We start from the raw sequence: 12,758 nt of genomic DNA, 5'->3' as shown, positions 1-12,758 counted from the left end.
TTTTATTAAGATAATAAATAAATAATGTAGGGTCTAATAGGCAAAATTTTAGAGGTTTTTTTTGGTGTGGCAAATTAAGTTTTTATTAAGATAATAAATAAATAAATAAATAATAAGAGTTGTGAGCTACCAATGATAGGCATAGGTCAACCTTCGTCTGGTTTCATTTCTTCGTCAATAAATGATAGCTATTGATTCGATGTCACGATATCGCTAAGTTTAAACCGCGATAGATCGACACGTGGTTGGATTTAATTACGACCCAAGAAAAAAAAATATGGACATTGTAGCCTAACAAAAACGCTAAACTAATTGACACTTTTAAAAACACTAATCAGTTCAAGTATTTTTATCGTGAAGTAAATTTTTTTCATTAACTGCGAAAATATTAAGTTAAAAAGATTTATATACATAAAATATTAAACAGTTCAACATAGTATTTTTGCTAAGAAATAAAACAATGATTAGTTCAGCATTCTTATTAGGGCTAAAATAAATTAGACTTTATTTGATAATATGTTTGAAGAATAATCTATTTTGGTAAAAATAAATTGGAACAAGACTAGTTTGGTTAAAACTCACTGTTTATTTATGTTTAATTTTGATGATCTCATTTAACGCCTTAATTTTTAGGATTAACTATATTTTGCCCTATAAATTATTACTCCTTATTACTTTTCTCTTCCTCTTCGTAGATTTTAAAAGTAGGAATAAAAGAATATTTATATTTTGAAAAATTATGGTAGAAACTACTAAGAGGTATACGATTATTTCTATCAGAATTTTTAATAAAATATTAATGGAAGAGACTTAGGGATATATCTAATGAAATACTACCATACTTAATGTTTTAACTTATGTGAACCGGATCAGATTGGATTACATCAAAGGAAGATTAGGCTCAATGAATTGAGTTTAATTATCTTATTTGGTTATTTGGTTTAGTTAGAGTCTTAGTAGATTAGGATTTTATTTAATTAGCTAAATCCAGCTCTGCACAATTTTGAAAAAATATTCGCTAACCTCTAGATCTACAACTTTGATATTCATAACTTCTCTAGATTTAGAATCTATGACAAAATGAAGAGTTAATCCGAGAAGATAAGTAAGACAAGTTTAGTTGGTTTATTAGGGTTTTAACTTAGTTGTTGATTTGTTAGGATTTATTAGAGCTGTTTAATTTAGTTTTCCTTTCATCTATATTCCTTAATCACATTTATAATCCACCTTCATCTCTATACCCATCCATAATCCTAATATCCACTCTACCCCTCATCACCACCATCACCCACGTTATTCCATGTTTTCGTTCCCGTTGCAGTTCGAATCTGTAAAGGGCATAAATACAAAAGTTGTAGATCATGGAGTTATAGATCTAATCCATTTAGTTTCGTAATTTTATGACTATAAGAGAATATTTGAAAAATATTTTTTCACGGTTGTACGGACTGATTCATGTAATAAATCTAGATCGTTCCATAGCTTATCTTTTGATACAAGAACCCATCAATTTACTTCAAATTTTTCTTGAAGGAAAAGCGACAGCAATGACATGGACATCTCATTTGTTTCAAATGTATTGGGCTTAAATGATGGGAAAAAAAACTATTTTGGGTCCATTTGTAACATAAGGTTAGGGTATGAAATGAAAAGTTTACTTGATTATAGTTTAGTGGATCTTAGAAATAAGCTAAATGTGTTTTAAGTACATAATTTGCAACCTTCCTATGCCTCATTTTGTAGATATCTTGCAGTAAAGTAATTAGAAAGAGAAAGGAAAATGATCATTTCTATCTGTTTAATTTGCTCATTAGATCATAATACTGCTGGCTTAATAAAGCTGCAATAAATGGTCAAAGGCCAAATAGTCAATTTCTTCAAGCTTGTCTAAGGTGATCACAACTTGAATAGAAGAAATTAGTGTTGATGCTGTAATATTCTTTTGGTCTTATATCTATCTTTGGTATAGTTCTAAGTTTTATATCCATGTAAGATTGTTTTTTTAGTACAGATAGAGAAAGAGATTAAAAAAAAAATTTGACTGAAATATTAGTCCAAGAAGGAATGCTGCATCTATATAACTCCCTGGGTCAAAAAATTTTGACTACTATTGAACAAAATTTAGTCAAAAATATATAGATAAAAATAGAAAAATATGATCTTTATTTCTTGGAAAATTTGTATTTTAGCAATGTAGTTTTCACCTATTTGTGGTTTATAACCTATATTTAATTAAATGTCAAGGTTGACTTTTACTATACAAAAAAAATATTACCAAAAAATTATACTTAAAAATCTTAACCAAGCTAAGAGACTAGAGTAGAAAAACTTACTTTAATTTTGATTGGATCCAAATTGCCCCTCTTGGAGATTTGAGGTTAGAGAGAAGAAATTCATTGTGCCCTAGAAGAAAGAAGAAGGTGAGGGGGTGGAGTATTCTAATTTGTTCAAATAATATTAATGTTAGTCTAATCTAAAATATTTTCTACACATATTTTGGTAAAATAGATGATTGGATTTGTAAATGATTTTTTATTAAAACCATAAGGTATGAATGACAAATAGGTGAAAAGGCACAGTGTTAAATATAAATCTTCGTTATTTCAATGCTTCCCGTGAACATAAATCCTCTTAGGTTACAATTCATACTTATTGTATGCTTGCAAATTTGAACATTCTAATAGAAAAAAGTCTAGTTCTCTAATTTAACATTTGTTTTCTAGAGTGAGCCATTTTTTTTAATAAACAAACTATGGCTATAATCAAATTTATGAGCTTTTAAGATTAATTATTACCTGATGTTATATAATTAAAAACTTGCTATAGAAGAAATGGTGATCTAGTACATATCAAGTATTTTATATATTGATGTAAATATTAATGTATCACATACACCTAGTTATTGGTGAGAGAAGTCTCAACTGGATGCACTCTTGAGTCTTAGTTAATTATGGATAGAGGTGAAAACACATCGGATATAGATAAAAACAGTGGTAAATTGTATCAGAATCCAAAATTTTCTTCTAATATAGAACAGTGAATGGATAGTGAACTTAATTATCGTATCAGCTAAGTATAACTATAGATAATAGATTGGATATCAGATGTATTTGTATTTAGTTTTTAAATGTATAAGAACTTGTGATATAATTACTGAAATCTATAGACAATAAATAAAATTATGGTTAAACTAGATTAGATATAAAAGTATAAAAAAAGTCTTTTGCATTGTTATTTTTTATAATATTATAAACTTAATGATTTGTGAATATTATTCTCCAACTCATATCCATATCCTCATATACCATTCCATATGGATACATACAAGAAAGAGCTTGAATATGAGAGCCATCTCATTCTATTTTAAAGTTCTTAAACATCTACGACGTGTGCTACTTGATGAAGATTATTTAAATAGGCATGTACTTTACTTTCTCTCAAGGATGACTGTATTGGTCGGCACTTATCATGCTAACGCACTAGCAGTCGTGGTCAAAGACTAAATGAAAGAAAGTTGAAGCGAGAGAGAGAGAAGAATAAAAAAAGAGAAGATTAAGGAGGAATTTAGAATTTCTTCTTAAAATCTCATCAAAAAAGTAAACTATATTTCTTTCTCTTAAGTATTTTATTTTATTTTATGTTTTACACTTTCAAAACCAATTTGAGGAGTTAGCGATCTAGTGCACTAGTAGCAGTTCTCGATGGGACCTAGTGAACAAAAACAATATCGAGTGGTGGGATTGGTTATAAACATATATTGTATCTATATTTAATAGTGCACTAGTTTTGATCTATGAGAAACATACATGATATTTTACATTTGTTTGAAAGGACTTTTTCTACGTAAATAATCTTGTCCATATATGTCTGAGTTCCTTGATTTGTCTAAGTAGTAACTCTCTTACATAAATTTACTTTGGAATAACTCATGAGTATCTATATTTCTCATAAGTTTTGAAAAATTAAATTAAAAAAAGAGAGGTTCATTACGCTAATTCTGTTATAGTATTCTAGCCCGACTTAAATAATTAGTGAGCCAAATCGTGAATAAATATTTAAGCCTAGTCGGCTCGATATGAACCCAAACCAGCTCGCCCGATGATCGCCTCTTGCAAATGAAAAATATTCATCATTCATCGTAATTAAAATAAATTGGCAACTTAGATAAATAGGGTAAAACATACGATGAATTTAGTTGATTAGATTTAGATAACAAGGATTGAATCAAGGATGATCCTCTGTTTACATTCAAATCAGTCTAATCCCTATAAACCAAATTAGCTGCCAAAATCACTGGAATACATGAACAAGTAACAAAGGAAGGAAAAACAAGATGATAACAAAGTTAATGTATTATCCTTTTGGAATACAGTTCACAAGTATCAATCACAAAAAAAAAAAGGAAAAGGAAAAGGAAAAGGAAAAGGAAAATATGCTTAGTATTTAAATTTAAGCCTTTCATTTTTGTTGTAAAAAGTAGTTAAACTTCTCTCTCAAGTGATCAACAATCATCACCCCAAATCCAATCTGTTAGCTATCGACAACCAAACTTTGATGAGGTTAATTGGATGATGATTTGCTTCGCCAAATCCCCCTAATTCTTCCGAGCACTAGAATAGAGGGATGGGACGCCAACCACCAAACATGATCGCAGCGTACCTGCGGCCACTGCCATCCCAACACGTCATCCCTTCTTTCCTTTTCTCTCCCCGCTACCTGTCGCTGCCGCAGGTGGCGGCGCCCCTCCGCCGCCGAGGGCGACGGCGGCGGAATCCACGTGGGCCAGTAGATACTCGTATATCTTCTTCCTCAGCCGCTCGATCGTCTCTGGCGGCACGGCGGCGGCGGCGGCGCCTTCGCCGTCCTCAGCCGCCTCATCTCCTTCCCCTTGCGGACCGATCCCCTCGAGCCAGTCATTTACCCTCTTCAGCTGCGATAGCATTCCAGCCACCCGATCCCGATCCGACGGCTCAGAGGCCGCCACGTCAGCGTCGAGGAACCGCTCGACGAAACCTAGGAACCACCGCCTCGCATCCTCGCCCAAAACCCTCGCCAGCTCCGATCCCTCCTCGACCCCTGCCCCTCTCTCCCACTCCGGTGCCGGCGATGGAGCAGCAGCGGACGCTGCCGCGGACCCCCTTCCCTTCCCCCTCGCCGGTGCCGGCGAGGAAGGAGCCGCTCGCAACCTAGCTTGCGATGACGTCGGAGCCACCGCCGCCTTGGAAGTCGACCTTGCCTTCGAGGGGTCGTCGATGACTAAGGTGGTGGAGGGAGGAGAAGACTTGGACGAGTAGAAGGAAAATGCGGAGAGATCGGTCGAGAGTGCTGCCGCGACCCACGCGCCTGCACGCCGGCGGCGATCACCGGATATTTTGATGGCTTCATCTGGGATCGGTTCACCGCCGCATTGGGATGCTTCCGGTGAGGTTACCGCCGACTTGGCCGTCATCTTGGCGAGCGAGTCGGTGACGAGGGAGGCGTGGGAAAGGGAGGTGTGGAGGGCGAGGAATTGTTCCACGGCAGGCTGCGGGTTATCCTCCTCCGCGGTGCTGCTTACCTCCGCGTAGGTACTGTCACCAAATATAAAAACTTAGTTAAATAATAAAATATGCAACCAAAAAAAGAAAAGGGAATTAGTATTTTCCTAATAATTTCTAGTTAATACGTTTCCTAGTAATTGCTAAAATCTACTTCTTTACACTATCTAAAACAAAATGCAAGCATGAAAATAAAAATAAAAATAAATAAAAAGAAAGAGAAATAAGACATTGATTGCATTTCTACTCAAGTTGTATGTCACCCAGAGGTACACTAAAGCTAAAGCAACATGTTTCAATCATCAAGCAAGCTCTAGTAAGGTATATGATATAATGACTCTTAAACTCTTCTTCTGTTCTCTTTATTCACATAGTTTTAACTCGATTGTGACTCTTTTAACTTTCCCAAGAATGACTGCTGAGAATACTTATTATTCAAACTCTAAAATGGATCTGTGACTATCAAACCACCAGGGAATAATAACCCAATACCAGCAAATTTTGCAGCATTAATTGATGTTATCAAGAGGAAAAAATGAGGCTATAAAATGGTTTAATATTCATCATTTAAGTACAGATCAACAAGGGAACAATCTCTATATGTTCCAGTGTTTAAAAGAGCAAAAGAAGGGAAAATAAACAGTTCAACTGTTGGTTTTAATTTGATAGAGTCCTGAACCTTCTTGTTGATGGTCAATCCCTACCCTGCCTCTGGTAGTGTCTTTTCTATTCACTTCAACAGGAACAGATGACATACTCTATGACATATTCCAAAACATCACAAGCATCGCAAGTTGCTAATAAACTTCTGTTAGTCCGTCAAAACTAGCAGAATAGACAAATAGTTTGTACTATGTACAACTTATCGACCAACTAGAGTTTAATCACTGTTAATTGATGTTGTCCAGCAACCTTAAAATGTAATTGTCTCAGTACGTAAACAGAAAATGCTAAACATCACTCATAGTATATATGCTGTACGAGTTGTCACCCTAATCAACAGTAGCAGACTTGATTGGTAAGGAGAGAAGGCAAGAGAGAATGACTGACAAGGAGACAAATTTTAAGTGAGTTTAGAATTTATCTTGAAACTTAAATACAAGATTAGGTAAATTGAAAATTTGTTGACAAATTTAAAAACAGCTAAAAAAATATTATAAGTATGGGAAAAAAAATTTCAATCAGCAATTTATTTGAAAGTCGTTGAACCAGAAAACTATTTATATGGAGAAATCGCTATCCAGTCAGCAATTTTTCAACTCATATAATTTTATATTTAAGTTTTAAACAGTACTAGATCTGTAAAAGAAAATAATAGGGAGGGCTAGTTTGGAGAAAAACTCAGATTTGAGTTGTTATTATATGGGTAACCACTAAGGAACTACTTTTCTTTAATACTTGGTGCAATTGAAGAAATAAGCAGCTCTGCCTAAGAGCATTGTATATCAGTTAATAGGTGAAAAGGTACAAAAAATTAGATTGCAACAAAATGTACCTTAAACATCGGATCAAGTTCTCTGCAGCAGAAGCTTCTTGAATGGCTTCAATGGCAGCCGCCTGTGCTGCATCCCTGTATTTTAGCAGCTCCTAACAGTATAAACATTAGAGACATCAGAACAAGTTGCTGGAACGCTCTTCTTCCTCATATTCTAACAATGGTTTTGATGCAAATATACAGGATTATTATACAGTAAGCGAATGCTAATTATAGCAAATAAACAGAAAGCATGGAGAGCCGAAGGTGCCAAGACGATTGTCTCATGGTCCTTGAAAACCCTTACTGGTCATATAACATAGTTGTACTAATCATACCTTTCCTAACTTTGTCAGAGACAATGGAAGGGCTGCCCATGATATGCTAGCATCCGTCAATCTTTTGCTAGAAGGAACAATCTTAACTAGGTTAGCGAAATTTGGATTGTTTGCAGCATCAGAGGTCTTCCTTACAATAGGAGACTGTCTTTTCATAGATTTATCAGAATCATCTGAAGATGCATTTGCAGTGCTTTTCTTTAAATGGCTTTGAACCTTGTTATTCTCCTTATGTGACAACTTCTCATCTGTTGGTGGCTTTCCTTGAGAAGCCTGCTAGGTTAAACAATCAAAGACCAAGTTCAATGTCCTGAAATACCAATTCAAGTCAAAATTAACCATGAAAGAGAGCAAAGACGATGGTAAGTTCTTTCATCTCTTTAGGACTACAATTCAAAAAATGGAATAATGTAGGAAGACTACATCCTTGCAAAATTAATCGAAAAGATTATGACTATAGTTTTCAAAAATCTCAAAATTAGCCTCTTGACATTGTTCTAATATGTAGTCTGCATCTGCATATGCAGCACTGTAGAATGGACCACCATTGAGCCCATGTATACTTCTTTGAGATATGGTTCATTTTTGCGACTAAAATCTCTTCATAAATAATATCTCATCATCTATACATGAAAATCCATGTCATGTATTTCATTCTAATATTTTGTATTAACTAGGATTTCATAACTCGTAAGTTTTGGCGTGTGCATTTTCTTGTGAATATGAAATGGATTCATGCCCACATGTGCATCTACCTATTGCATATTCATTGACCGTGCACATTCGGCGACTACCTTTTAGAACATTAAGTTATAATTCCTAAAGTGGAATCCTATAATCTCAGAGGAAAAGGTGTACGGAGGGACAAAATTAATGTTGCTTTTCTTGTTAAATCTTGGGCATTTTCTGCAATAACGAGGAAAGAATAACATGCTTTTTTCTTTTCTATTGCCTTAGTAGGAAAACGAAACTCTGTGCTGATCTAAAATGCAATTCAAAAGATATTATAAACAAAACATCTGGAATCAGATATCATTATTCATTTTCTTGTCTGATACGATTCAACAAGAAGGTCAAAAATTAATCTAGCAGTCTAGCACAAACCCCAGATATTAATACAGTTCTTTCTAATTCTATGATTGAAAACAATAACACTTCATAAAATTCTGATAGGCCCAAAAACTTAACTACTTTCCTAGCTTGACCAAATCAATAGCATAGACAAGAAAAGTAATTCAAACTACACTATCTAATATGAAATACTCAAGAAACTTAATCAACTTACAGAAGAACTCCTAGTCTCTGAATGTTTTTGAACTTTGGCTGACTTTGCATTAGAATTACCCCTTCCTTTTATATCCATATTCCCCTCCCAGCTTTTTCTTAAGGCTTTGGGTCCTAATTCAATGCCTGGCACCAAATTTCCTACCAGGTTTCCAGTAGTTGACTTCCTCCCAGCTGTAGCGACCTTCAAAACAGATGCCGCCTTCTCCAACAAATTCGCCTTTGAAGATGCTTGCTTCTTTAAACCTTTCACTCCAGCTTGCTGATTCATCTCATTGGAGAACCTCTCAAATGATGCTGGCAAAGAGTAAACACTAGTTGGGGATGACGGAAACCTTGAGTTGATTGAATTTGTTCTTCCGACAATCTCCTTATCTGCTTTTCCAACTGATGTTTGTTTTGATGTAAAAGAATTTGACCTGCAAAGTAATGTTTTTTTCTTTTCAATTGAGTTGGTTTTCATAGATCCATTTGGTTTATCCACATTGCTCTTCTCTTTCTTTGATGATGGACCATGATCATTTTTTGAGCCATTGGACAGCTTTGACTTCTTAGTATTGAGAAAACCCAAGGAACTGGCAGCTACAAGATCCTCAGGGTTACCAACACAGGGATGACGGCCAGGGACTGGCCTAACTCCCCTAAGTATGGGCACAGGTGTGGCTGCCTCAAATCGGTCTACATGAATGAACTGCCCCAGTTGGATCTTGTCACTAAGGATAAGGTCATTATGCTCATCAGGTAAAGAGACATATGTGGCGTGGGAGGAGTCAGACACCTTAAGGTAGTATCCTTGGTTGGCAAAGAGATCACTACCGGCAAGAGCAGGAACAATGCTGACAACCTGAAGAAGAGATGAACGGTGCTCACCGGCAACCTTAACATCTGTGTTCATGTGCTGCAGAAGCTTGAGAAGGACGCCAGGTACCAGTGAAGCCATTTGTGCCACTTCTAGAGTGCATTACTCTGTACAAATGGGGGGAGGATTTCAAAATGATATCAGCAGATAATTGAGAATCAATACAGAAGTCACAGATGCTATTTCATTTATTAAGTCGTATAGTTTCTGGTTAGCATTTGGCAACTTGGATATAACGGAGCAAGATGCCTATTTTGAGTGTATAATGTACTGCCAATTGGAACTGTAATTTCTAAAGAAACTTTTATAGGAATAATCCAATTGTCCGACAAATCAAGATAAAACTTATCATTGAGAGCTTTGAGGATGATCCAGATACTTAATCAATTTAGAGGGACAGAAATAACAATAACAACAGCAAATAACAACAACCTACCCAAAAGTTTTTGGAGTCTCGGAGAAAAATTCAACATAGGAAAGGAAAAATTCAGGGTCTTCATATGATTAAACAAGTGCAATTTCTGATAAATGGATCAACACTATAAATATCTTAGCATATAATTAGCTAGACAGAAACGATGCTTTTGAAAGATAAAGAAAACTAATACCAAATGGAATTATACTCTCTCAGGTCAGAAATGGCATCATGGCTCAATTAAGAAGGGGAAGAAGTAATCCAGCAAAGCTAATAGATGATCTCTGATATCAAAGGAATTACGCCTGTTATCGCAGAATAAAAGCAACTAAATATCTACATTGAACCCATCATCAATAGGATGGAGGTAGCTTTATATATACAATTAGTTTCAGCTTCGTAAAGGGAACAAGTACAATTGTAGGAGTCTCGATGAATTTAAAGTAAGTTGCAGATCTAATGGGGTTTCAAGAATGAACACTACAGTGTTGACTTCATCTACAGAAATGTTTCCCTACAACACAATATTTAGAAATTGATCTGTCCTGGTTAATTAGAAGAAAACCTTCTGCATTCTACTGAAATAGTTAACCACACCCTTTACCTATTATAATAATCATAAAGTGTATATGTTTGATACCTTAAAGAACAGAAATATCTCACAAAAATTAGATAGCAAGCACCCAAAAAAAAAAAAAAAAGATTCCGTGATCCATCAAAATTTACAAATGCCCATTTCTTAAAGAAACAACTAATCGAACCTATACAATTAAAAGAAGAATAAAGTTTATCATGATAAGCTTCAAAAGTAAGGTCACACGCAAAAGTTCCAAAGTTCAAGACTTCCCTGGAATCCCATATAACTCTTGCTTTATTTGGTTAAATAACTCTTTCTTTTGGAACCAAAGTAGAGAGTTCGTCCTTGATAGTAACCTCGATTACATCATCTCCAGAAAATAAAATAGATACGCCCATCACAAAATCATATGAAATTTGATAAAGACTAACAAAACTAACAGAGGGTATGGAAGTGAAGAGAACCTATGACCATTGCCAAACAACTGAGAAATTTGCACAGGACTGGGAATATCCCAATCACTGCTGCAAAATAAAGGTAGGATTTAGAAATCTGAATCGGATTAGACAAAGAAAAAGGAATAACAATTGTAAAAGCTTAGAGCACATCCAAAAACGAATAAAAGATCCAACTTTAAACCAATTTCACAAGAAACTAGCACGCCCATAACTCACCAAACCCAGATTATAAATATAAAAAAATCGGTCGAAGTACAACAATAAAGATCCGACATTTGATCATTTTACCAACCCAAGACTGTGTAAGAGGAAAAAAAAGACAAAAGATTGATAAGAAACTACCAACCTGTAAACCTTCGACTAATCAGAACCCAACAAAAGGAGCCACCTTTCCCAATCCCCAAATGGCGAATCGATCAATCCACTATTCTCCAGAGAAGATGAGATGAGATGAGACAAGAGCGCCACCTTAATCCGTGGGGAAGCGATTACTAGAACAAGGAGAGAGGGAGAGAGAGAAGAAATACCAATCCCTTTATTATTCCCGTGATATAACCGAGCAATTAAAAAGATTTATGGATCTGGGTGAGTTTATGCTCGATCCCATCCCCGAACCACGAACTAAAGAAACATACACAGTAGCCATTAAAGATAGAACAAACGACACCTCCCTCCCTCTCTCTCTCTCCACTCTCTCTCTCTCTCTAGAGCTATTTCTCTCTTGGTTACAGTGATTGATGACCAGAGCTGTAACGGAAGACCTGACACACGCAAACGATATCCGACACACACACACTCTCTCTCTCTATCTCTTTAGAAAGGAGATAAAGAGGTTCCCAGAGCCCACCCAAAAGGGCTTAAATGTAATTTTACACCCAACATTCAGAACATGGCAGCAAAATGTGTTTCTTGTGCTCTTTTATTATTATTATTATTATTATTATTATTATTTAGTTAAGCTAATTGTTGTGTTATGGATAATGATAATAATTGTGTTATTTCTTCTCATTTATGTGTCGTCGGGCTGCTCATCGAGGCTAATTTCACTATTGAGCCATTAATCGAATAGAGTCAATCCACCAAGTTATTAAATAATTTCTCTATAATATTATTTAAAATTGGAGCGAAATCTATGACCTCAAAAAAGTTATCTAACCTACCAACTCTTCTACATTCTCATGTTAAAATTTTAATTATATATCCATTGCACCTTTGGAAAATAAAGCACACTATTTGTTTCATTAATCTATTACCTAAATTGTAATATATATATTATTGTTTTATTACTTAATTTATATGGCCAATGGTTAAATTATTTGCATACCTTTGCAATAATTGTCCTAATAATTCATAAGATACACCAATATAGAATAGAGACAGACCTTACATTGCAAGTTCTTAATTATTGGTGAAGAGGATTGCCCAACTTCCATGCTCACATCCACACAAATACAGTCAACAAATGGGTATAATTATTTTGAATGTTTAATAGCAAAAATGGATGAAAAACAAAGATAGAGTAGGAGATGCATGTTGATTTGAATTAATCATAGTGATCAATTACAGGGTATAGTATAAGCTAAGTGATAATAAATAGGGTTGGTGTGATGTTCTTTTTTTAGTTGTTACTTAGTATAATGAGTTAAAAATTAATGTAGTAAGATTGAGGTTTAGTTATACTTAGCCTTTTTGAACTATTATTATTTTTTACATATATTCTCTAAAAATTTTGATCTTAAAAAAATTGGGTTTATATGGATAACAGTGATAATTTAGGGATTAAATATAATTATTCCTAATATATTTTATAGTGTTA

The 12,758-nt window shown here is 34.7% G+C and overlaps 1 protein-coding gene across 2 annotated transcripts; it reads right to left on the bottom strand.

Annotated features, from left to right (window-relative positions):
* Nucleotides 1-4,334: 4,334 nt before the first annotated feature.
* LOC140792607 (uncharacterized) lies at nt 4,335-11,742 on the bottom strand. 2 transcript variants are annotated; one of them, XM_073143698.1, is made up of 6 exons: nt 11,470-11,722; nt 11,289-11,366; nt 8,635-9,599; nt 7,350-7,625; nt 7,033-7,124; nt 4,335-5,570 (listed from the first exon to the last, which is right to left on the bottom strand). In XM_073143698.1, exons 3-6 carry the CDS (start codon nt 9,571-9,573, stop codon nt 4,685-4,687), a joined length of 2,193 nt encoding a protein of 730 aa, XP_072999799.1. In that variant the 5' UTR covers nt 9,574-9,599; nt 11,289-11,366; nt 11,470-11,722; the 3' UTR covers nt 4,335-4,684. The 2 variants fall into 2 exon arrangements, with proteins under 2 accessions (XP_072999799.1, XP_072999800.1); XM_073143699.1 differs by having other exon boundaries at nt 7,350-7,622; nt 11,289-11,742.
* Between the last annotated feature and the right edge of the window lie 1,016 nt (nt 11,743-12,758).

This window comes from Typha latifolia, chromosome 7 (assembly GCF_019914945.1).
Source record: "Typha latifolia isolate L0001 chromosome 7, TyphaL0001v2, whole genome shotgun sequence".
Classification (NCBI taxonomy): domain Eukaryota; kingdom Viridiplantae; phylum Streptophyta; class Magnoliopsida; order Poales; family Typhaceae; genus Typha; species Typha latifolia.
The sequence above is the reverse complement of the archived record's forward strand: the minus strand, read 5'-3'. Positions and strand labels throughout refer to the sequence as shown.

Excerpts from the sequence above, each read along its gene's own strand:
- LOC140792607 (XM_073143698.1), bottom strand. The coding sequence starts at position 9,573 with ATGGCTTCACTGGTACCTGGCGTCCTTCTCAAGCTTCTGCAGCACATG. Across the intron at positions 7,626-8,634 it reads CAGAGACTAGGAGTTCTTCT|CAGGCTTCTCAAGGAAAGCC; the intron begins GTAAGTTGATTA and ends TGTTTAACCTAG. Across the intron at positions 7,125-7,349 it reads CTCTGACAAAGTTAGGAAAG|GAGCTGCTAAAATACAGGGA; the intron begins GTATGATTAGTA and ends TTATACTGTTAG.